This window comes from Zootoca vivipara, chromosome 1 (genome assembly GCF_963506605.1).
Source record: "Zootoca vivipara chromosome 1, rZooViv1.1, whole genome shotgun sequence".
Lineage (NCBI taxonomy): Eukaryota > Metazoa > Chordata > Lepidosauria > Squamata > Lacertidae > Zootoca > Zootoca vivipara.
The window spans coordinates 60,405,337-60,432,259 of NC_083276.1; the positions used below are offsets into that span (position 1 = coordinate 60,405,337).

At 42.4% G+C, this 26,923-nt stretch overlaps 1 protein-coding gene across 1 annotated transcript in view; it reads left to right on the forward strand.

Moving 5' to 3' along the window:
- The window catches only part of GAS2 (growth arrest specific 2), a 124,835-nt gene that overhangs the window by 24,327 nt on the left and 73,585 nt on the right, over window positions 1-26,923 (forward strand). The window contains exon 3 of the mRNA XM_035117548.2: window positions 8,872-8,996. Within this exon, the coding sequence (XP_034973439.1) occupies window positions 8,872-8,996 (125 nt within the window). The remainder of the gene's footprint in view (window positions 1-8,871; window positions 8,997-26,923) is intronic.

A 26,923-nucleotide genomic window follows, 5' to 3' on the forward strand; every position in this document is an offset into this window, starting at 1 on the left:
TGAGTTCCAAGGACCATTTTCATCCCTTTAACCCAGAGCTGGGGGACTTCTGCTGCTCTCCAGATGTTGTTGGACTCCGACTCCCATTAACCCCAGTAAGCATAGTCAATGGAGAAAGATGGTGGGAGCTGGAGTCCAGGAACGTTGGGGTGGTGGTGTCACAGGTTCCCAAGCTCTGCTTTAAACTGGAATTCCCAAAGTTGCATTTGCTCCCCTTTTACTTGGATACAGAGATCTCTAGTTTTGGGGATGGTGCCAGAACAAGGATTTTGTGGTTTGAACATTCAACATACAGCTTTAATATTAAATGAGAAAAATCCTACAGAGAGGGCTTTGTTTGCATTCCTGAGCAGGCAGATTTCACATGGACAAAGTCAAACATGAAATCAGCAAGGGAGCCCGCATAGCAACTTGAGGCTCTGACATGCCACACCGAATTTTAATTCTTTATAAAGCTTTACAGGAGGGTTGGCACTCAGAAAGGGTATCTTTGGGATTGCAGTGCAGGCAACTCTGTTTTAATTATGAAATAATATAGTAAAGGATTCTTAACATGGACAAACTGCCTTTTGGAAGCAAAACATATTTGTCATTCTGGTATGCATATCTAGTCTACAGGCCCATTGAATTCCTTATAGCAATAGCTAGCTATATAGTTCAGTTTGCATTGTAATGGGAATCTACCTTATTTGCACTTCCAAACCAATACATGATTCAAAAGGAAGCTATCCTTTGAAATTCAGTTTTCTGGATTTTGTGATGCTGTACTCCAGAGAAATATGCATATACTTTTGTATGTGTATGAGAGAGAGAGAGAGAGAGAGAGAGAGAGAGAGAGAGAGAGAGAGAGAGAGAGAGAGAGAGAGAACTTGCTCAACACCCCCACCCCCACCCCCCAAGCTGTATATGTTAGAAGTGTGCATGAGATTGTGTATGATTTGCATGCAAAAAATTTTTTAATGCAAACTGATGTGATAATGAATGGAACTAAATTTAAAGCTGAAAAAAGTAAAAAATGAAGGAAACTCAAACAGACAGATTCCTCCATCCCTATGCTTCACCACCCTCAGCTGCATAAGGCCTTCCAACATAGGGAGGGTAGGGAGAAAGTAGGGACATTCCATTCTATATCAGTATCACGGATAGTTAGTTGCATTTATTGAGAGTGGCTGGGGAAACCCAGCCAGATGGGTGAGGTATAAATTATTATTATTATTATTATTATTATTATTATTATTATTATGTTTTCTTTTCCCTTCAGGCTTCCCTGAATGCAATACATAAGCTCAAATATTTCTTAAAACACTGCAGTTTTGTGTGTATCCTCTAATAACTTTTGTACCTGACCAGGAGGTAATGCTCAAGCAGTAATAATGATGTAGAATAGAATTTCTCTATTTTCATCTGAGGAATGTTGGAGGGTATGCTGTATTAAATGACTCTGCAGAAAAAAAAAACACACGATGCCTTCTGGAATCACAGTTGTACTACATAACATATTTGTCATTAGTTACAGATGTTGAATGCAAAAAGCCATTCACTTTGCAATAAGTACTTCATCTTGGTTTACAAAATGTAATAATCAAACCATAAATGTGTGTCAGACTATAAAATAATCTATGTGGGTTTAGATGGTGTTGGTAGAAGCATCTCTCCCAACATCAGATTAACTTTTTTTCATTAAAAAAAAATTGCTCTATGTTTATCAAGGGTAGGACAGACCCATAAATCCTGAGACAATATATTAATTTAGAATGATGACCATTTCACTCGGGCTTGAAAGTGTAAAAAAACAACACCCCCAAACTATGCTAAATGGAATGCCATTTGTGACTATTACACTATCACATATTACAAATGTATCAATCTCTATTCAAAGCAGTGAGCAGATCCAGATTCTATTAAAATGTTAAATTCCGAGGAAAGAAATATGATGAAAAACATAGTTTTTGCAAAGTGAATAATGTCTGTGCTCTTGGGTGGCGTTTGCACACTAACCTGGCAGTCTGAGCAGCTGGCACAGAGGTGACCTTGAAAAGACAGATTCCCTTCCTCCCTGCATTATTTCTACTATCTACTGCTGAAATGGGTCCCATGCCTATTATCATACATAGGTGATGTCACACACTCCCCATTCTGGAAATCTGCAGGCTCCATGGCGTATTGATTCTTCAAATACTAGCCATGTGTATGTTGGTGTTGTAACATGCTGTGCAGCATACAGTATATGTGTATGCACATCCAAAAGGGATGGAAGAAGTGCAAGAATCAGATTCATGGAAATGCAGGCATTTGCATCAAACCTGTGATAGGGGCTGCCTAAAACAATCACCCTGAGTATAGAAATACTAGAATGGAGAAGTGGTGGCATGGCTGGTGTTTCATTTATGGGGAACGATGCATGATAAATACCATATCAATCCCACTTCAGAATTATCATTTTCCTACCCTGTTTCTCATATTTTAAGACATACCCATAAAATAAGCCATAGCAGGATTATATCCTTAAGCAGAAAATATCCTTAAATAAGAGACATGGGGGAATGATCAACGGTCTTCAATGTCTGTATACTAATGCACAGAGCATGGGAAATAAACAAGATGAACTTGAGCTCTTGGTACAGCAAACTAAATATGACATAATAGGCATCACTGAAACCTGGTGGGATGAGTCTCATGACTGGAATGTAGTAATAGAGGGATACAATCTATTTAAGAGAAATAGACCAAACAGGAAAGGAGGAGGAGTAGCTTTATATGTTAGGGATATGTATACCTGTGAAGAGATCCAGGATTTAAAACTTCAAAGCCAAATTGAGAGTATCTGGGTCAAAATTAAGGGAGAGAAAAACAACAGTGATCTCATTGTGGGAGTTTACTATAGATCCCCAAGCCAAACTGAGGACACAGATGATGCCTTCCTGGAACAGATGGCCAAGCATTCCAAAGGAAGTGAGATAGTAGTAATGGGGGATTTCAACTATCCTGATATTTGTTGGATGTCAAACTCAGCCAAAAGCGAAAGGTCGAACAGATTCCTCACTGGCCTTGCAGACAACTTCATTGTCCAGAAAGTGGGAGAAGCAACAAGAGGATCAGCCATTTTAGATCTGGTCCTAACCAATAGTGATGACTTGGTTAGTGGGGTAGAAGTGGCAGGATCATTAGGTGGGAGTGACCATGCTCTTCTGGAGTTTATTATCCAGCGGAAAGGAGCAACCAAGCATACTAAGGTCCAAATTCTAGACTTTAAGAAAGCCGACTTCAGAAAACTTAGGGAAACGCTGGGTGAAATCCCATGGACAGTAATACTAAAAGGGAAGGGAGTTCATGATGGTTGGGAGTTTGTTAAAAGGGAGATATTAAAAGCACAACTTCAGGCAATACCAATGAGACGGAAACATGGAAGGTGCCTAAAGAAGCCAGGCTGGCTATCTAAAGAACTTTTGACTGAGTTAAGATTTAAAAGGGATATGTACAAAAAATGGAAAAGGGGGGAAATCTCCAGAGAGGAATTCAAACATATAGCCAGCACGTGTAGAGACAAAGTCAGAAAAGCTAAAGCACAGAATGAACTCAGGCTCGCCAGAGAGGTTAAAAGCAACAAAAAGGGCTTTTATGGGTATGTCCGTAGCAAAAGGAAAAACAAGGAAACAGTGGGGTCACTCAGAGGAGAAGATGGTGAAATGCAAACAGGGGACAGAGAAAGGGCAGAACTCCTCAATGCCTTCTTTGCCTCAGTCTTCTCCAAGAAAGAAAACAACGCCCGACCTGAAGAATATGGAGCAGATGATTCAGCAGGGGAAACACAGCCCAGAATAAGTAAGGAGGTAGTACAAGAATACTTGGCTAGTTTAGATGTATTCAAGTCTCCAGGGCCAGATGAACTACATCCAAGAGTATTAAAAGAACTGGCAGAGGTGATTTCAGAACCACTGGCAATAATCTTTGAAAATTCCTGGAGAACAGGCGAAGTTCCAGCAGACTGGAGGAGGGCAAATGTTGTCCCTATTTTCAAAAAGGGGAAAAGAGAGGACCCAAACAATTACCGCCCAGTCAGCCTGACATCAATACCAGGAAAGATTCTAGAGCAGATCATTAAGCAAACAGTCTGTGAGCACCTAGAAAGAAACTCTGTGATCACTAAAAGTCAGCATGGGTTCCTGAAAAATAAGTCATGTCAGACTAATCTGATCTCATTTTTTGACAGAATTACAAGCCTGGTAGATGAAGGGAACGCTGTGGATGTAGCCTATCTTGATTTCAGCAAGGCCTTTGACAAGGTGCCCCATGATATTCTTGTAAAGAAGCTGGTAAAATGTGGGCTAGACAATGCTACCATTCAGTGGATTTGTAGCTGGCTTACTGACCGAACCCAAAGGGTGCTCATCAATGGCTCCTCCTCATCCTGGAGAGTAGTGACTAGTGGGGTGCCACAGGGTTCTGTCTTGGGCCCAGTCTTGTTCAACATCTTTATCAATGACTTGGATGATGGGCTTGAGGGAATCCTGAGCAAGTTTGCAGATGACACCAAATTGGGAGGGGTGGCTAACACCCCAGAGGACAGGATCACACTTCAGAATGACCTTAACAGATTAGACAACTGGGCCAAAGCAAACAAGATGAATTTTAACAAGGAGAAATGTAAAGTACTACACTTGGGCAAAAAAAATGAAAGGCACAAATACAGGATGGGAGACACCTGGCTTGAGAGCAGTACATGTGAAAAGGATCTAGGAGTTTTGGTTGACCACAAACTTGACATGAGTCAGCAGTGTGATGCAGCAGCTAAAAAAGCCAATGCAATTCTGGGCTGCATCAATAGGAGTATAGCATCTAGATCAAGGGAAGTAATAGTACCACTGTATTCTGCTCTGGTCAGACCTCACCTGGAGTATTGTGTCCAGTTCTGGGCACCACAGTTCAAGAAGGATACTGATAAGCTGGAACGTGTCCAGAAGAGGGCAACCAAAATGGTCAAAGGCCTGGAAACGATGCCTTATGAGGAACGGCTTAGGGAGCTGGGTATGTTTAGCCTGGAGAAGAGAAGGTTAAGGGGTGATATGATAACCATGTTCAAATATATAAAAGGATGTCATATAAAGGAGGGAGAAAGGTTGTTTTCTGCTGCTCCAGAGAAGCGGACACGGAGCAACGGATTCAAACTACAAGAAAGAAAATTCCACCTAAACATTAGGAAGAACTTCCTGACAGTAAGAGCTGTTCGGCAGTGGAATTTGCTGCCAAGGAGTGTGGTGGAGTCTCCTTCTTTGGAGGTCTTTAAGCAGAGGCTTGACAGCCATCTGTCAGGAATGCTTTGATGGTGTTTCCTGCTTGGCAGGGGGTTGGACTGGATGGCCCTTGTGGTCTCTTCCAACTCTATGATTCTATTCTATGATTCTATTGTTTCTGATCCAGAGCCGAGCCCTATTATCTCAGAAGGAGGCCCAAGGCAATTTGTGACACCTTGCTGGTTGAAAGCTAATGCTGTACTGTATATCCTATTTTGTTTTGCTAATAGCAGAGACCGTTATGGTCTGAGTTCCTTTGAGAAAATAAAGTTTTCTGGGAAGAAGGTACCAAAAATAATTTAAATATTAAACTTGAGGAAATGCAAGCATCACTTATAGAGGATCTCTCCAAAGACAGAAACTACTTTAGAATTATGAATTATCTGCTTTCCATGGTAATTCTAACTTGCTATTTGCTGTGCAAACAAGTGTGCCTCTCTTCAGTTGTCTTCTTTACTTTTATTCAGCTAGTGAAAAAATAATAATTTGCAATAATTTAAATGCCAAGCCTGTTAAATCTATTTTTGATCTGTTACTTAAACTTGCAATTCGGGGTGCCAAGTTAAGAAAATCTGTGATTTCTGCATTGTTATTGCACTCGTTTTATTTTTGGATTTAGCCTTTGGGCTGGCTACAACATGAAAACCACAAAACGCACAAGATAACATATCAATTGACAAATTTAACCAACGAAAACATAAACTGAAGCCTCTTTTATTTATTGAAAGTCGAACCCAAGCCACTCAAACCCCAGCTAAAACAGAGTGCTTTTGAAAACTTCCAAAAGTGATTTTTGCTGAGGTTTTGGTGAGATGCAAAGCACATGCTAACAAATCATTGTAATCATAACTTGGGACACAGAGTTAGGGCTGGCCCAAACTTTTGACTGTTTGATGCAGAACAGCAAACTGATTCTCCCCCATGTGTTTTAATACCCAAGTGTGTCCAAAGTTTGGCACCTTAGACAAATTAAAAAACACAAGTTTTTCTCCCTAGGGATAAAAATAGTACAATAAAAATAAATGAAACAAACAAACAAAAAAGCTGTTCTTTCAGGGCACCGAAAATCAGCTGCCTGAGGTGGTTGCTTCACTTTACCTAATAGTAGGGCCAGCCTTGCTTATGAGGGAACACACTCTCCTTCTGCTGATAGAGAATAGAATGAAGAGCAGCAGCTATACAACACAACAAACACTTTCTGGCTCCTCTGTGGAGGTACTGGGGGCGGGGCGGGATCCAATTCACTTCACATTTAAAGCTGAACCTACCTAATTTGCACTTTCCACAGCAATACATAAATCAAAATACAGCTGATCTTTGAAATAGGCAGTTTTCCGAATTTTTCAGTGCCATTCTCTAGTCAACTAGTGTGTACAAAAATGGGTGAAGTGTGAATATAAACACACACACACACCATACAAAATATTAGGGAGAATTGCTTTGCAAAAATGTGTATCTAAGGCAAAATTGGATATAAAAATGTGTATATTATGGGGAATTTGCACTAAAATGCTGGTGAATTTTCATGAGGAGCTTTTGTTTTTTAAAATCACAAATTGATGTGGAGAACAGAAATGAAGCTGGGGAAAAACGAGAAGCTGAAATGGATAGGCATATTTTCCCATCCCGAGATCTGCATCAACTCTATGTAGGAAACATATCTGGCTATTTCTGGCAAGCTGAGGCCTGCCCCATCCAGCTTGCTGCTCTCGGGGCCCCTGCTGCATAGTCTACTCTGAGAAAGAGTAAGATGGTGCTGCCAATGGGGACTTGGGAGCAAGGGACATGGTATAATATACATATAGACAAGGCAATGGAGGAGAGGAGCTGAGCTTGAGTTCACTCACTGCTCTGCTCTCTTGGTGCAAATAGGGCTGGGTGGTTCTGATCTTTAATCAGATGGTATTCCTAAATTAAATCCATATTTAAATGGAACAAAGGCCCTTTTGATAGAATGTGTGAGGATTCAAACTGGGGAGGATGCATAGGCTGCATCAGGGCAGTCTCGAGCAGGTCGGGCGCCCTGGCGCTGAGGCGCGGAGATCACTCTGGCGCCCCCGCCCTCGCAGCACGCAGCATGGCTTCGGCGTGGCTTCAGCGCGCAGCGCCCTGCCTGCCGACCCGGTGCCCTGGCACCCCGCACCACCGGGACTATACCTAGAGTCGGCCCTGGGCTGCATGCAAACTCTGCCCTCAGTGATCCCACCCTTTCTTCCCCAGACTGGTCTAGAGGGAGATTCTAAACACATTCAGAATCCCTTATTTGATCAGGAGCCCTGAATGGTTAGGGTTCCCTTTAACAGGGGTAAGTGTGGAGCTGTATTAAACTGTGCTCATTCCTCAAAGGTTGGGAGTGGCACATCCATGTTCCCTAGCCCATTTGAGCTCTTACATGTTATTTTGAACACCTGAAGGAATCCTGCCTATAGGTTCTGTAGGGAAGCTATTGCACATAACTGCTGCCGACATCTGTTGCATAATGGAAATGGATAAAGCTATGAAAACTGAAACAAAGAAAACCTTATCCCAAGCCTCACCTCAGTTCTGTGCTTTTTGTTCTTGACAGGTAATGAAAGCAAACAAAATACATTAGTCTGTCTTCTCAGGCACATACAACATTAGTTGGTTTAGTCATTCTGGCAGCGTTCCCCAGAATACATAATAATTCATCAATGGTTCTCTCTCTCTCTCTCTCTCTCTCTCTCTCTCTCTCTCTCTCTCTCTCTCTCTCTCTCTCTCTCTCTCTCTCATATCCTCACCATTTTCAAGCAAGTACGATTTTCTTCTGCAGTAAAATCTTTTAGAAAGTCTTCTTGAGCAGGTGTAAATGATCATGATGATGAAACAGATGGACGAGGCAAATTCTATGGCTGTTAGTAACAGCTCCTCTCCACACAATTTGCCACTGAAAAATAGTGCCAGGAGCTTGGGCACTATGAAATTCATTCTACTGATGGTCTCATATTGTCCCCCGTTGGCACTCTGCTTCCACACATGAAAACTAGTCGTAATTCAGTTAATGGCTTTGCAGTGTGCAGACAATGTTCCAGCCAAAGGTTTCCTAGCTGCATCCTGGTTATTTTCCTGCCTTTCCTTTTTTTATTATTGCAGTTTCTCATTGTTATTTATTAAGGAGCCAATTCCGTGTTTATCCACTCATTATGATTGATTTCTTTAAAAAACTCACCACCACATTGACTTTCTTCATTTTATCTGCAGACATTGAGAAGTAGAGGGAAGCAGGGTAGTCTTCACCTTACACAACCCCAAGTATTTCATAATCCTATAATCATGGCTCGCTCACATAGAGAGAAGACATATTTCAAAAAAATATTAATACAATAATGTGCCTGCTCCACTTACCTTTTGGGTCCATAACCAGAGGTTTATTCTAAAAACAACTCCACAATTTATTTTCAACAACTGGTGACCATGTACTTTGATAATATGACATCAGATTCCTTTTAAAGATGCAACTATAATTTGGCACAAACTAAAATTGCAATATAACCATATCTGCTCAGAACATTGGTAATTGTCAAAGCTGATGCTGAATGCTGTTATTTTTATTCAATTTCAGGAAAGGAAATAACAGCTGAGACCTTCATGGAGAAATTGGATAATGGGGCTTTGCTCTGTCGGCTAGCGGAGACTTTACAGGAGAAATTTAAAGAAAACTGCATTGAGGTCAACAAGATTGGGAAGGTAAATGTTGGTTAAATCATGAGACAGCAGGAAGAATCATTTCTTTTAAAAGGTTTAACAGCCTTCAATATTTGTAAGCTACAATGACCCACCTTTAATGTTTTATCTTTATTCGTTGTCTTTCTTCTTCTCTCTCATCACCCACTAAAATGATCGTGGCAGCATTGATACAAAGAACTTTAGCTTAGTCAAGGCACAACTCAGTTTCAAGACACAATTTAGGGGCTGAAAAACAATGTCATTTGCACACTAGACATTTAGTGAACATTTCGTCCACTCCCTTTTTTATGGGGCATCTTCATAACTTAGAATTAAATCAGAGCCATCCTGTGTTTCCCCTGTGTTCCTCCCATCTTTTTTTTTCAGACTGAAGAAAATCTAACTTTTTCATTGAGCTACTAATATTCCCAGGTGTGGTTCACCTTAGCACTAGAGTACCCAATGTGGTCCCCACCCCCGAAAACAAGGCCTGCTGCCCCTTCCTCTTTCCTTCTTTTGGATCTTTGGTTACCTGGTAGGGGATGCATACTTTTTTGTCATCTCCCCCCCCCCCCAAGTGTAGTTAGTGGGTGGCTCACTAGACCGGACAGATGGGAGGTTTGTCTGCTATTGATGGGATTACACGTCCTCTAAAGGAGTGGGTATGCAACTTGGGGGATACTTCTGGATCCCTTGCTGTCACTTGAGGCTCAGGGGGCCTTGGGGGCAGGGAGTGCTTTCCATCAGTTTCAGCTGATGATGCCTTTATACTGAATCAGACCATGGGTCATAGACCCAATAATTGACAGGCAGCAGATCTCTGAGGATCTCTCTAAGAATTTCTAGACCTGCTGCTGGGATCCTTTTACATGGAAATGCAAGGAGTTGAATACAGAAGCTTCTACATGAAAAATATATGGAGCTATGGTCCTCCTGTAGCATCTCCTTCACTGCATGTCAAGCTATGCCTAATGACACTTTCCGACTGCCACTATTTTTTGAGCTATAGTCTTGCTAAGCCCTTTGATCATAGGGAAAAAAGTAATGAAGTGCATTGATGAGTTACACACCAAAGTCCATCATAGTTTAATGACTTCACCTTGCCCTCCTGGGACTTTGCACCCCATGCTGGAATATGACAATGCTGAGTTCACATTTCCCTTTTCACTGGAGTCATTTGGATTTCACAGAGTCCCTTTCTTTCACAGAGGTCTGTGGGAGTCATGTGAATGAGATTAGAAAACCTCACTCCAAAGCTATGCAGTGTGTGTGTGTGTTATTTCACATTCTGTAGCGTAAGAGTGCAAAGAAATGGCAGCGTAATGGCCTTTGTGTCGTTGCCAATTGTTACGGAGGCATCCCCTCCCCACCCCCCTGTTTCACACTGTAATTCCCTGTGTAGAAAGTCTCAGGCAGCAGACTCCACAACTGGAAAATGTGGGCCTCGGAGCCAAGAACGTTATCCGAGAATAAGAGTGCATGAAATTCGGCATAGTATGGATTCCATATTACCCCCCTGAACCATTAGCCTCTGCCGCATTCATAATATACGTGCTGTCATGGAGCCATGAGGCTGTGCAGGGATTGAGAAGCATAGTATGGCTTTCATCCAGCTGCTACCTTAAAGATGGCTTTTTGTGGCAGGCAGCTGGGCCTCTTAGACACTTCAGCTGCTATTAAAATAGATAAAGCACTCATATTTGTAGGTAGGTGTGGGCTGATACAAAAAGTGAAACAGCTGCCAGAGGAACTGTGCTGGAGACAACAGCCAGGCTGCAGCTGAGTGAGGGGGCGGCTGTCAGTGTATGAGAAGACCAGAGCAGGGAGAGAATATTGCAAGTCAGTATTTTCATAAGCTTGAAGGAGTATGGGTGATTTCTGCATACTGCGTCAAGGCTGGAAAAACTCTCCCTGAGAAATACCCTGTCAGTCACTGGCTTTTCTATATCCCCCCCTCCAATCAATTAAAGCACTACCGCTGAACCTCCTAAAAGCATTCCTTAAAAAAAAAAAAGTAATGGAAGTTCTCTGTGTATGGCCAAGTCGCACAGCTTTGGATGCAAAAGAATAAGCTATTATGCAGGCACATTGGATCTCATTGGTGGGTATCTGCTCCTCATTGATGAGTAGGCCAGGGAGGAGATGTCTTTTAATTATACGGGGAAAGAAACACACAGTGAGATTTACTGGGATGAATGAAGACGGCAGGCTCCCATGCTGGAGGTTATGTGATTCAGCACATAAACAGAAAGGGTGTGGGAAGCAGAGCTTGGGAAAATGAGATATGAAATTGCACTAATTTTGGGAATCGTCACTGTCAGTGAACCCAAGAGCCCTTCATTCTGCCATTTCATGTACCTGGCATCAGAAAGAGGAACCGCACAGTATATGTGACTAGAGGTATCTGTTATGGTGAATCAGGGCACCTGGTACCCCCAAAACAGTTCCATCAGAAATCAATGCAGTGATAATTAAAGCATTGCCTCAGTGGGGCCAGGACAAAGCCTAGTCTCAAATCCTGGAGAACTATCTCTAGTCGGTGTGGACACACTAAGATAGATGGACCAATGGTCTGACTCTGTGTAGCCCATCTAGGAGAGGAAAACTCTGATCCTAAACCTTCTCTTCAGGAGAAGAAAATGCTAAGCAGTAAACCCTACACCAGGCATCCCTAAACTTCAGCCCTCCAGATGTTTTGGACTACAATTCCCATCATCCCTGACCACTGGTCCTCTTAGCTAGGGATCATGGGAGTTGTAGGCCAAAACATCTGGAGGGCCACAGTTTGGGGATGCCTGCCCTACACAAATCTGGAGTGGAGATGGTGCCTCTTTCTGGTCAACTTCCTGTGTTCTGTGATACCTATGACACAGTTCTTTGGAGACAAGGATTGCTGGCACGAGTGTTTACCATATAATCAGGCCAACCATGTGGGAAGCTGGCGTGTACCTCAGTGGCGTGTGACTGAAGCCAAAGGGAATTCATTTTCATGGCAAGTCAGCTGCAGTGTTGACATGATATTTGAATAGATATTTATTGTTTCTAAATGCTGTGGTTGAGCTTTCAAGGGGCAGCGTTTTTAATATAGGTGTTCAGAACCAAAATATAAATAGGCATTAGATGCTCAAGCTCTATTTACCTTAACCAAATTGCTGTTTTCAGAACAAAGGAACACAATTATTAATATTTTCAAAGGTAATGTTAATTGGATTTAAAGACATAGTAATCTCTTAGGAGACAAACTAGCAAAAAATGAGCATTGCCTTCAGAAGTATAAAATTTTAAGGCATTATATTTCCTTGAAAATAAAGTAAAAATTAAATTAGCAAAACATAGGATTTTCTCTTCCTTATTTGTCAATCAGCGTTCATGTGCTTTTGAACAGAAACAAAAGGTTGAGCTTTTCTAATGATTGCGTTTGGTGAGTTTCTGCTTGTCGTAGAACAATTCAAAGGTACTGCTGAAGGGTAAAGTGGCAATTCCAGTGAAACTGAACATTCATTTTGCAAGAGTTGAAATCATGTTGACGATGTTCCCTAGAGGGTCAGAAGACCTGGTATTTTGCCCTCCTGAAGACAGTGTTATCTTCAAAGTTATGGAGGGCTTTGGTGACACTCATATTTCATCTTCGCAGTGACTCACTTGGGGTGACTAATGCTATAAGGTACTGGTGATATCAGTCAGATAAGCACCATCTGGCATTAAGTGTGGTCCTGTATGGCTCTATCTTTGATTGCAAAGGAGAGAGAAAAATAGGCTTCCTTTCCATATTTCCTTTCTTGCTGACATGCTTTCAGAGGCCATGACAGCGTAGGGGTGCATCATTATCCCCTTCTCAAACTGATGGAATGCAAGAAAGTGCACTGGTCCTGTCAAACTCAATTTGAGGACTGCTGCCTCCATAGTAGAAAGCACAGGGAAGAGTCTCCACAGAAGCATCAGTATGCAAAGTCCCCGATAGCAAGACTATAAGGGTCCCATTGTGAACAATCTGGGACAACTGAGAAACTGGGAGTTCACATTAGGGGCATGAAATTTCCATGAGTCATGTGGAACATGTTTGGTTTTGTCTGCAGACGTGCCTGGAGCTGCTTCTCTAGATAGACATTAAGGGATATTTTTCAAATACAAGCCCCCCTCTTAAGTATGTTCACGCAAGAGTTGTGTTTTTTCATGTCACTGGTGTCCAAATTTTTTAGGCCAGACACCACAATGCCTTTTTTCTTAACTCGGAGTTCTCTGTACTGGGTAGGGTTGCCAGACTCAATAGAGGACAGGACTTCTGTGCCTTTAATTGCCCTGCTCTCTTTTGAGTCTGGAAACCTTAAAGAGAAACCAGCAGACCCTTTGCTTGGAAATTAAACAAGGTTTCTTTAAGGTTTCCAGATTCAGAAGAGAGCAGGGCAATCAAAGGCACAGAAGTCCTGTCCTCTATTGAGTCTGGCAACCCTAGTTAATTCTAATGCTATCATCAACTGTTTGGGTGCTGGTATGAGTCATGCAGCTGGACTGATTTGCTACTTTTGCTACAGGCAGAGGGCCTTCTTGGTAGTGGTGTCTGCCCTATGGAACGCCCTCCCATCAGATGTCAAGGAAATAAACAACTACCTGACTTTTAGAAGACATCTGAAGGCAGCCCTGTTCAGGGAAGTTTTTAATGTCTGATGTTTTATTGCATTTTAAATATTTTGTTGGAAGCCACCCAGAGTGGCTGGGGAAACCTAGCCAGATGGGCGGGGTATAAATAATAAATTATTATTATATGATTATTATATTACATACAATCCTTTCCTTTTTTTGGGGGGGGGGGTAACTTGCAGTAGCGTGGGGAACAAAGGCCTCAACTACATGGCAAGCTAATGCACCCAGATGAGGGGGATTAAAGCACCTTCCATATGGAACATATCATATCTCCAGGGGAGGGACCACAGCTCTGAATCTTCTAAGTGGAAGGTCCCAGCTTTAATCCCAGTCTTCCCCCATGTTATTTTTTAAAGGGTCAGGTAAGCAGGTAATGTGAAAGATTTGCCTAAGGCCTTGAAAAAGCATTGCTAGTTGTAAATCACAGTCAACAATACTGAGCTAGATGAACTAGTCAGATCTGACACAAAGCAGGCGGTTACAGTAGCTGAACCAGTAGCATGTAGACTGATCCTTAAAGCCTCGATTGTTCACTGTTTCTAAAACTTTGATAATTAAGGCTGTCCTAAATATCACAAGAGCAGGCTACTGGCAAGGTGTCCCTTGAGCTGAAAGAGCTGCGCTGGTTGCTGATCTGCTACTGGTATTTCAAAGCCTGAAATAACAAGACCTCAAACTCCTTGAAGAATAGCCTGATTGCTTATGCTCCACCTTGATCACTGAAATTTAAATTCAGTTTGCATTTAAAGGGAAAGATACTTAATTCACCCTCCCTGAAATAGCCTAGGACCTGAAATGCAGCTATCCTTCTCTAAATTTTGCAGTGCAGTTCTGTAGCCAGGTAAGGTGCACAGAAATGCACATTGCAGGGCAAAGTGTGCATATACACGTAAATCAATAAATTAGTGAAAGTCACATACAAAAATGCATTATATTAGGGGGAATTGCTTGCAAAGATACGTCTATCAAGAAAAATGTGCACAAATATCCTGATGAATTTTCCTGATAACTTTTTTTTAAAATGCAAACTGATGTAGAAATGTGGATAACTGAATTTAAGATTGGAAAAATAAATAACTGAGAGAAACTAAAATTGACAGATTCACTCATCCCTTGCAGAGATGGGGCCCTCCATTTCATCAGCACCCCACTTGCTTGAAGAAAGTTGAAAACTTTCATGGGACTTACTAATAACTAAGATAGGTTCAGGGCTGGGGATGTTGGACAGCTAAGTGGCTGACATTTCAGTTTAGCCATTCAACTCTTAAAAGGGCTCTTCAGTTCACCAACATGAAAATAATTGCAAAACATAGCCAAGGAATGTCCCTTCCCAGCGCTTCTCAACCCTACCAAAAAGCAACAAATAATACCTCTGTGCGTGGATTTTTTAGAACCATTAAAACAGCATAAAGAAAATGTAATCATTCCAACCTAGATGAGGATTTAACAGTAGAGTGGATACGGAGGAATATAGCGATCATTTCTGAAGGGCCTGATTCCATTTTCCCCCTGCCTGTGAAACCTACCTGTGGGACGCCATGTGGTATTTGCATTATGACTAAATTTATATTCCAGCAGATTTAAGAGACAGGGAGATTCAGTGACAGTTATGTTAATAAATGCTGGGGATTTGTATAGTAGTAAATGGCTGGTTCTACCCATGTTATGGCTAATGACCTACTGCCCCCAAAACTGCAGGTTTATTATTATAGCAAGTGTGATTCTGTAAAAAAGTGATTCATATTGCAGGAGTCCATTTTGTAATTTTCTCCCAGTGGCTTGGATTTCATCTCCTTGCTCTCCAGGCCATATTTTACTTCTCCTGACAGATAGTTAATTTGAGAATTTTGCAGCTGTACAAACAAATTTAAAACGCCGAGGCATGTGTGGTATGCACAGAGCCCACATTACCTTGGAATTATTAAAGCAACTTTTTCCCCAGATTTAAAGTAAACTCAAATAACACGTGTGTTAATAGTTATCAGGATAATATTCAGGGCATTCTTCCAGCTCTCTCTAAAGAGGGATTGCCATTCCGGCGTGACTATGAATGGGTAATACTGAAATAAAAGCATATCAAACAGAAGATGGGACAGTTTTGTATCTCTCAAAATGGGCATTTAAGAGCAGTTTTAATATGTAGGCACTCAAATGGCACAGTTCTCTCAGATGACAGTCTCATCTCAGAGGCATGGGAGGACAGTAGTGATTGGAAGGGTGAAACTGCTTATCTGACCTCCCATTATTGCTGTTGCTGTGGTGTAGTGACAAGGGTGGGGAGGTGAGGTAGCAGCAAGGTTGGCATGGCGCAAACACACTGGTAGAAGCAATCTGGTGTATATGCTAGTGGTTTGCACCATTCTGACCTTGCCGTTGCCTTGCCTCCTCCTCACCCTCCTGTTACACCACGTTGGCGACGGTGATGGGAGGCCAGGTGAGTAGTCCTGCCCCACCAACCACTCCTGTGGGGGGATGAGATCGTGGATGCAATGTGGACAGGGGGTGCAATGAGGGAACCAAATATGCCCTGAATGAGGACCAGCACCATTGAGTGGCCCTGTCACAGACAAACACAGGAAAGCACATTCAGCCAGCGAATACAACTAGCAGAGGAAGGCAAAATTGTAGATAGATAACACTGGAACTGTACCTGTCAGCAGCAGTACCTTCCAAGGCCCACAGCTGTTTTTAACTAGCTGTGGTGTCAATTTTTTGTGGGGAGAGAAAAGGACATACATTTGCAGGGTGTCCCAGGAACAGAAATTAATAGTTATTTTTAAATGCTCTTTCACATCAAAAAAAATCTTCCTCCATGTAATAAATCTATGCTGTAAGGAACAAGCTAAGCCAGAACCCCTTTACCTCCTCATCATGGAAGGATATTTAAATTTTTGGAATACTTCAAATAGGCAACCTGCCATTATTGTGGGCAGATTTAGTCACGTTAAAGGTGTGCTACCAAAAGTGCCCGCAAGTTTGAATTGGCGCTCCATTCTCAGCTTGAATTCAATTTAGATTGTACTTAATAATAGCCCTGCAGCATAGGTCTTGACTAGCATACAAGTTTTCTTTGGGAAAGTTTCAGCCACACATTTCATAGGTGTAGGTGAAGTAGAAGTTACATGGCCTGCAAGCACCATTCAAAAGCCTGGCCACCACATTTGGGACCAATTGAACATACAAGTGTCTGATTTGATGTCACTTTTGTCTTGGGAGCTCAGCAGGCTTCAATGAACGTGGGCTCATATCTAGAATATGCACACCGAAAATAATGCATTTGAGCATGTGCTTTCTTGCATGGCTGAGTAAAAACTACCCCCCCCCCAAAAAGAGAGATTTGCTGATGAAGTTGTATATCTGGATATGAATGCACACTGCAATACTCATCAAGTTCCTACTGACTTCAAAGATGCATTTGACGTAGAATGGATTTGTATCACAAACAAAGCATAACTAGACTTAGATCAGGGCCAGTATTTACATTTTGGCTCATATTGTCTGAGAAAGTATAATCCATGCTTCACTTACCTCCTGACTGGATTAATGTCCTTTATGTGAAGCTGCCTTTGAAGAGTCCAGAAGCTTCAACTGGTCCAAAATGTGGTGGCCAGACTTCTGTCTGTTCTTTTTATATATATCAGCTTTGTTGGCTTCCTGGTTTAATCCAAAGTGCTGGTTCTACCATTTAAATACTTAAATGGCTCAGGATAAGAATGTCTGAAAAGCCCTGCTGGATCAGGGCTCCCCCTTATGCCTATGGGGAACCCCCCCCCCCCAAAAAAGCACCTGAGCACAACAGTGCTCCCTTCACTTAAAATTCCCCAAAACTGTTATGTGTCTGACAGTAGAGGTAGAACATAGTCATCTAAAGCCTTATCCTCCATGAATTTGTCTAGTCCTTTTCTAAAGCCATCCAACCTGGTGGCCGTCACTGCATCTTGTGGCAGCAAATTCCATAGTTTAACTCTGTGCTGCATGGAGAAGTATTTTCTTTCATCCATTGTGAATCTTCCAACATTTAGATTCATTGGATGGCTTCAAGTTCTAGCATCGTGTGACAAGGAAAAAAACTTTTCCGTATCCACTTTCTCCACACCATGTATAATCTATCAGATTACCTTAGGGACCCCTCGCTCCCAAATGAACCAGTGCTGGAATGAAATCATTGCTGGATGCCTTGTTCCAAGTGCAAGAGAGCATGGCCTTTTATGTGATGGTCCTGGAACTCTGGAATGCATTCCAAATTCAGGTGCATCAGGATTAAGGCTTCCTCTTTTTACATCTTTAAGATACTGAGAACACGTTTATTTTGATGGGCTTTTAATGTGAAGTTTATAGTTTCATTGCTCCCTCTTTTGATGTGTAAGATCCTTTGCCTTTCCTGCTGTTGGGGTTTTGTTTTTATTTTGTTGAACTTGTTGGCTATACAGTGGTACCTCGGTTTAAGTACACAATTGGTTCCGGAAGTCTGTACTTAACCTGAAGCGAACTTTCCCATTGAAAGTAATGGAAAGTGGATTAATCTGTTCCAGACGGGTCCGCGGAGTACTCAACCTGAAGCGTACTTAACCCGAAGTATGAGTGTAATTGGTTCTGGAAGTCCGTACTTAACCTGAAGTGAACTTTCCCATTGAAAGTAATGGAAAGTGGATTAATCTGTTCCAGACGGGTCCGCGGAGTACTCAACCTGAAGCGTACTTAACCCAAAGTATGGGTGTAATTGGTTCTGGAAGTCTATACTTAACCTGAAGCATACTTAACCTGAAGTGAACTTTCCCATTGAAAGTAATGGAAAGTGGATTAATCTGTTCCAGACGGGTCCGCGGAGTACTCAACCTGAAGCGTACTTAACCCGAAGTATGAGTGTAATTGGTTCTGGAAGTCCGTACTTAACCTGAAACGAACTTTCCCATTGAAAGTAATGGAAAGTGGATTAATCTGTTCCAGACGGGTCCGCGGAGTACTCAACCTGAAGCGTACTTAACCCAAAGTATGGGTGTAATTGGTTCTGGAAGTCTATACTTAACCTGAAGCATACTTAACCTGAAGTGAACTTTCCCATTGAAAGTAATGGAAAGTGGATTAATCTGTTCCAGACGGGTCCGCGGAGTACTCAACCTGAAGTGTACTTAACCCAAAGTATGGGTGTAATTGGTTCTGGAAGTCTGTACTTAACCTGAAGCATACTTAACCTGAAGCGAACTTTCCCATTGAAAGTAATGGAAAGTGGATTAATCCGTTCCAGACGGGTCCGCGGAGTACTTAAACTGAAAGTACTCAAACTGAAGTACTCAAACTGTACAGTCAATTTTTAGAAATTGCTGTTTGTTATACTTGAAGTGTTATGAATATATTGCATGGCTTAATGATCATGCTGCTCTGGTCCATTTAACTGAAAGATATATTCAGTTTATACTAAAGGGATTTTTAAAAATCTAACTCTGCTTTGTGCTACTGGATTTTGTTTTGGTAGTTTTTTATTATATTTTTGGGTACTTGAACTTTTTCATTCTTAGCACTATCATGAAAGCCTTGTCTCTTTTGCCTTTCTCAGAAGCATTGAGCGTACGCATGGTAGATCTTGTATACTTTTTATTTTACTGCTTTGCTGCTAATGTATGGTTTGAATTGGGAAGATGTAACCCTGTGTTAACATGTGTTAATCCATCTGGACAGGATTATTTTCACATGACTATAAAGCTGCTTGGGAGAGGATCACTAGTATCCTTGTCCGGGCTGTCAACAATATCTTACACCCATGTTTCAGAGACTCTAACAAATCGGTACCTAATTTAGAGCAGGCAGAATGAAATAGACTTCATCTGCAACAGCAACTAGGTCTTGCATCCAAGTAGCTATCTGTAGTTAGTGAGTGGCAGAAACCTGATAAGTGGCAAGAAATGCACAAGTATATACAAGGTAAGTGCTTTGAGTGTGGTATCAAACATCACTCCATGGTGCAGAACATGCAAAGAGAAGGACACATGTAGCACACCCATTTTGCATGCAGAAGGATCCAAGTTCAATCCCTGTTATTGCCAGGTAAGGCAGGGAAAGAGCAGGGCAGTCTCGAGCAGGTCGCGCGCCCTGGTGCTGAGGGGTGGAGATCGCTCCGGCGCCCCCGCCCTCGCAGGGTGTAGCATGGCTTCCGTGCAGCTTTGCCGTGCGGCGCCCAGCCTACCGGCCCGGCGCCCTGACACACTGCGCCACCGAGCGTCTACCTAAAGCCGGCCCTGGGAAAGATCCTGGTCAAGATCCTGGAGATTTATTGCTATATTCGATATAGAGCCAGAGCAGCAAACGTAGTGCCCTCCAAATGTTTCTGGACTAGAGTTCCCATCATCCCAGACCATGGACCAGATTGGTTGATGCTGATGGGAATTATAATGGAACGCTCTGCAAAGGCTGCCCCTGGTATAGACAGCACCAAGTGTCTATACCATGTATCTGGAGTGGCTGGGGCTTCGGGAGAGGAGCCTATGACTATGAATATAGGAGATCCTGATCCTGCGATGGTCTTTCAAAGGAATGCAGTTTGGACATCACCCCAAACTTCTGAAAAGCCCCATAGAGGCCACTTGTACCTCCTGTAACAAAGCTCATTCTAATGTAACCTTGCAAACTGTAAACTTGCTCCTTTTGGATGTTCCCCATTGAGAAAGTTTGAACTTCAACTCATGAGCAGATGCTTTCAACTCATGAGCAGTTCCTCCACAGCACTTATGTCTTTCCTAGATTGAGTTGCACTTCTTTGGCTCTTTTCCCTCAAGCACTGCTTTGGCACTTCCACCATATCATCTGATGAAAAACAAGTAGAGTTGGGTTTCATGTGAGCCTTGGTGATACCTCATCCTGATTTCCTTAGATGACCTCACTCAATAGCTTCATAGTAGATGTTGAGCAGCAGGGCGATAAAATGGAACCCTGTGGGATCCCACAGCATAAATGTCTTGAGACCAGATGGAAGTCTTCCCTTGACCTTTTGGAACTAACCATTCAGGATTGCATGGGGGAAAGAATCACACTTATGCTATTTCCCTGATCCAGACTCTCATCCAGCCTAGATCCAGTCCCCTTTGCATGATCTCACCCTTCTCATGTGGTTCCTTCCTTCCCATGTTTTGAGAGGTGGGCAATACCATTTGTTTCATGGGGAAGCAGCTCCACTGATACTGCTGTTGTAAGAATAGTTAGGTTGTGATGATGATGGGTGAAGTGTTACTTGGCCGCAACCTACCGTATACCTTTGACCAAAGCTCTGTGCTAACTGATTCCAGGCTTTCGTGACTCTTCTAAAGATACATAAGTAATATTGCTCCATGAAATCCTAGAAGTACTTCATTTTCTCCATGATTTATCACCTCACCATCCCAGACACTTGTGGAGTGGAATGATCTGTTCTATATTAAGAGGGAAAGAGAGATATATTGCTTTAATTGTCAATAGAAGGAGTTTGCATTCCCATTTGTACTAGAGACATGATAATACATCACTGTCATATTATTTCTTAAAAGTGCTTTAAAATCACTTGGATAGCTTTATAACTGCTTAGTGTGTTGTAATGGGAGATTGCATGGGAGCGCAGGGAACCTACATTACTGGATGATGTTACAGCTTCTGGGCATAAATGCATGAGTATGCTTTGGTTTATAGAAATTCCTTCGAAATTATGCATGCCATTAAACAACTGATCAGTAGATCTTAGGAACAGATGCACCTAGCTACATTAGCTCTGACGAGCTAGTGTAATTTTGAATTTTAATTAAAAAACCAGATATTGGGGAGAACTTAGGCTAGATAGAGCATTCCAGAATATAACCTTGATGGGGTTCACTTGCTTAGTTTTGCATTTATACTTGCGATACATTCAGGGCCAGCCCTACCATTAGGTTGAAGGAGGCAACCACCCACCCTCTGGATTTGGTATGGCAGACTCCCAAAAGGAACCTCTAGCATTGTGTCTACCCAGGGGCGTAGGAAGGTGGTGGCGGTGCGCCCCGAGTGACGTGATCCCAGGGGCACCATCACCGCTGACTGCACTGCCCCGCCCCTAAAATGTGCGCCCCACCCCCAAACGCGCCCCATGTCACTGCGCATGGTGCACCCTGCCCCCAAATGCGTGCCCCGTCACTGGGAGCAGCGCACCTGCTCTCCGGCCCCGGTGGTGGAGCATGAAGCTCCGCCGCTGTATGTACCTGCCTTGTGGCTCGTTCTAATCTGACTGGTACATGTCAATCAATCTTTTACAAGTCTGGGGGAAATAGATGAGTCTATGGGCCAAATCAGATGTGGATATCAGGGAATTCATGATCAACCTTCATTTCTCTCTATATAGGTATGTAGGTTAATGCATCCCCCTTTCCTGTTTCTCTGATGAAAATCATATCACCTCTGAAAGTGCTGCTTGCCCCACTGGAGAAAACAGGAAGGTATGTTGGTGCCTCTCCCAACACAACAATCCCAAGCAGATGAGCTGTACAAATCTACAACAGGATCAGAACAGAACCAAACTAGCCAGACAACAGGAGAGGGAGAAAGACAATTGCTTGTTGTAGCATACGTGTTCATGCTACAAACAATCACAGCTTTCTAGGCATGATGAGTGTGCACAGAGAAGCTGACCTTCAGAATTTCAGACACCGAGTTAAGGCCAGTTTGAAAATTTGGCTCTGTCTGTTAACATTCCAACATGTTTTTCAAATCATGGAGCCATTTTTTTTTATGTATGTATATAAAAAACCCCTTTATCCAGCTTTGAATTCCCAAAATCTCAGCAGCTTCTTTGTGGTTTCTGATTGGAAGAGTTACAGAAAAAAATTAGAATCTTTATCGCAGAGGCAAAAATGAAACATTTTCAGAGGCGTGTCAAACTTAACTTCAGGAATTCATGGATGAAATCCCTTGTGAACATTTTGGGTGACAGCATCAACATCTCTGAACATCTGTCAGTCTGAAAAATGACAGCAAAGGCAATATTACATTTTTTTAAAGGAAATTCTTTCTTTAGATTATCTAAATTGCTATCCTGGGGTATTCGCTTGACACTTGGCTCATAAAAGGTAAAGGACCATTTGGAACTAATTTTGCAGAAGAGTTAAGGGGGAAATGGAACATTTTGAAGAACTGCATAGCATGAGTCTGGCCATTAAGAAGCAGGGAGAAACAAAAGGAGACGAGATAAGTTGAATATGACAACACATTCCATGTGGTCCTGACTGCTGCTTGGAATTTGCACGGATTTTTACATTTATTACTCATATTGCAGCATGGAGCTGTCTGCATTATTCTTTAATGGTAAGATGTTGGTACTTTCCAAATAATAACCTTGTTCATTATTTGGGGAAGTTAGCATAATTGATGGTTGTTCTCTACCATACATGCAAGTAGTCTTTCAAACTTTTCAGACAGAAGACCCCCACCTTTAACGCCAGGTTGCAATATGAGACCCTTTCATCTTTCTATCTTCTCCCTCTTTCCTCTACAATCTTCTAATTTTATCCTTAGAATTTCATTCAAATGTCTTTAACACCTACAAACTCTGGCATAATCCACCATAGATCAGGGAAGAAACCAGCTGAAGGTCACAATCCATCAGTTTGAGACCAAAGGTTTACAGAAGGGAAGGGAACCTACTTACTGTACTTCTGCCACCATCTCTGACCATTGGTCATGCTGGCTGGGGCTGGGGTCCAACACCACTCAGGCCACTTTTGCCATCCCTGGTTTACTATAATAGCTTGAAGCGTTGTTGGTTTTTGTTTGAAAAGTGTGCAGACTCTGCTTTCAAGGCTGAACTTGGTGAAGACGTGTGCATGCACACGAAAGCTCATACCAATGACAAACTTAGTTGGTCTCTAAGGTACTGCTGGAAGGAATTTTTTGTATTGATTTAGAGCAGTGTTTCCCAATGTTTTCCAACCATGGCCCCCTTCCGATCTTGTTTCCTTCCTGTGCCCCCCCCCCAGGTGTAGTCAAGGAGGGGCTGCCACCCATAAGTAAAAATCAATACAAATCAATAAATATTTGAGGTTCTTCCCCCCCCCAACAAAAGCCTGCCCCCTAACAAAAATCCTGGCTATGCCCATGCCTCTCCGTCCTACTGGTAGAAAAGTAGCTTATTTGAATGTTTTGTATGTAAATAGAACAGATTTTATTTATAATGTTTATAATTTATACAAAATACAATTGCATAAAATGATAGGAACAGAATGAAATATTGTTGAAGCAGAAAGACATAGACTCATGAAGTTGCAAGGGACCCCAAAGATCATCTTTCTAGTGCAACCCTCTGAAATGTAGGAAACTCAGCTAAAGCATTAGAAACCTCCAAGGAAGGAGAGCCCAGAACCTCCAGAGGGAGAACCATCTTTCTTCATGTGTTATAAAAAGTAAACAACACTTATTTGACTCATTATTTGACACAGAGGGAGGAAACCAACAGAAAAAGTCCAAAAGGTGCAGAGGGAGTTCTGTATATATGGGAGAATTTTAAAAAGCAAGTGGTCCTCACTGACCTGGTGCAAAAAGATTCCGTCATCTGGAGGAGCCCTGGCTGTCTAGATAAAACACATCCTTACCTGGGAGGAAGGCCCACTGAACTAGTGCGACTTACTTCTGAGTAGACAGTTATTTACTAGATGCAAGTCAGCAGCACCAGACAACCCCGCTTGACTATGCGCTGGGGGGGGAAAGAGAATTTCACCCCACACCTTGCAGAGCCAGGTCAACGTTGCCAATGGGCTCTGCACCCCTCGACAACATCCGAAGGCCCTGATCTACTAGGCGCTGCAGTGCCTTGCAGAGTCAAGCCCAGGCTACCACCACGCCCAGCACTGGCAGCAGCATCAAGCAGCTCTGGCTCGCCCAGTCCTGCCAATTGCCACCGCACCACCCCACTTACCTGATTCCACCCTTCACTTCTCACTTCCCTCTGTGCCCCTCTAGCCCCTTGGAATATGGCCCCCGGTTGGGAACCACTGATTTAGAGCAACATTCTTCTTGAAGTCAAAGAGGGATGCTTTGGCTCAATTTGATGCCTCTTGTACTATTCTGGAGGCTTTTTGGAAGATGATTGGCATTTCAAACCAGGGATCTCAGTAGCAGGACACAGGTGGCCATTGCAGCTTGCTAGGTAAAGCAGTTACTCTACTGTGCTACATCATCATCACCATGCATATACCTATTGCAGCTACAAATTCAGGAAGGATCAGGTAACTGGAGTCAATTGGGTTCTTTATGGTCTTAGAAAGATTCTACCTCAGGACTGACTCCTCAGACTGAGCCGCTTGTTGCTTATGAACATCCCATCCCAAATGCCCATCCCAACTTGATAACCTACCACTTCAAGACCTGCTGCTTTTGTTTTGCTTTATGTAAGCACTCATTAATTTTTTGAGACTGAGTGCTCTCTCTTTGGCGCTGAAGGATTGAAGCACATATCTAGCTGAATTCTTTTGAGGGCTTCAACCGAAGCAAATGTATAAATATGATTTATTTTTAGGCACTGCTGTTATTTTAATAGTGTTATGATTCTGTATAATTGGACATATTGATAATTATGTGCCATTTTCTTTTCTTTTTTTTCATTGTTGCGCTCTGCTGTGAGCAGTGGCAATAAACTTATAATGAATAAGCAAATTAGTTACCTTCACTGTTGCAAGTCTATCGCCCATTCCACCTATCATATGTCTCTAGGACAGGGGTGGCCAACTCCCAAGAGACGGCAATTTACTCACAGAGTTAAAGACTGACAGTGATTTATCCCCTTTTGGGGGGTTCAAGTCAAAGTTGTTGAGCTTTTCTTAGGAAGGAAATCCCTGTTTTGGGGGGTTCAGGTCAAAGTTGTTGAGCTTTTTTTAGGAAGGAGGAAGGCCTGGTTTTTAGAAGTTCAGGTCAGGGGTGTTAAGCTTTTTTAAGGAGGAGGAAAGCCCTGGTTTGGGGGGGTGCAGGGCAAAAATATAGAGCTTTTTTAGGGGAGCCAAACTTGTTGAGCTTCTCAGGGGGGAGCCAGCAATCTACCAGTGATCTACTGGTAGATCACGATGTACCTGTTGGACCTGCCTGCTCTAGGATAGTGCTGTATTGTCATTGAAACTAGAGGCAAAGAGGTTGATCATGCAAAGAGCCCTGCTAGGTCAGGCTGAAGACCCATCTTGTCTAGCATCGTTTCGCAGTTGCCAACCATATGCCTATGGGAAGTCTGATAAGGAACCAGATGCCTTAGGGGAAATTAAAAATGCAGTTGAGATATATCTCAGTTGGGCAGAAAACCACCAAGGCCTGTACAAGGTTTATTGTGCAGCTGCAATGTTGTCCCCTATCTTCATTTATTCTTAAAATGTGTTAATTGCTTTGCCAAGCAACTTGCTGCTAAAGATGGCTCACAATTTTAAGAAAAGGTAAATTTAAAAATACAAATGAATATAATGCTACATTTACAACTGCTAAGGGCAGTAAAAGGTCATATATCCCAAATGCCAAATAATCAAAATGTTTTTACCAGATGTCTGAAAGAATTAGCCAGGCCCCATTTATGGAGGGCGTTTCAACACTGAAGTGTCATAACAGTGAAAATTCAGTTCTGGGTCCTGCCTAGACTGTAGCTTCACATAAAGATGGAACTTGGGGAAGCCTTCTCTTTCATATGGTGTACTTTGTAAATAAGCCAGTACTCAGGTGTTTTCCCTCAAAGAGGTACAATGTGTCTATGGCTATGCACTTATGCAACACCCTAAAAAAGAGGACTAAAGAGGATAGGGCTATTGTATATGTAGAGCTGTATTTATTTAAAAAGAAATACAATGCGTCTTATTGCAATGGGGCAGACTCTGACAAGGTCACCTGTTTGCTTGCTCAGCCTGCTCTCCAGGAGCTAAGATAAGCAGCTTCAAGGCCTCTGCTGTCCCTTCTTATGGTTCATAGATGTTCATATAATTGTAGAATCGGAAGGGACCCCATGGGCCATCTAGTCCAATCCCCTGCAATGCAGGAATCCTGCACACAGCTGTCCCTGGGTGGGCTCAAACCACCAACCTTCTAGCCAGATGTACAGCCAGATGTACAGGCTCAGTGTTTGTTGTTTTTAAACCAGATAGGCCATCCAATAGAGGACTCCCTCAAACAGAGAACAGAAACCTGTTGCCTTTTGGACTACAGTTGTCTATTCACTGACCATTGACCTTGCTGGCTTGGCTGATGGGGCTTGGAGTTCAACAACATCTGAAGGACTACATGTTCTCAATTACTGAAACAAAGAACTGTCTTCTGATAGCCCTTCAAATGGAGCTGCAAAGTAGGGCATGTGGCTG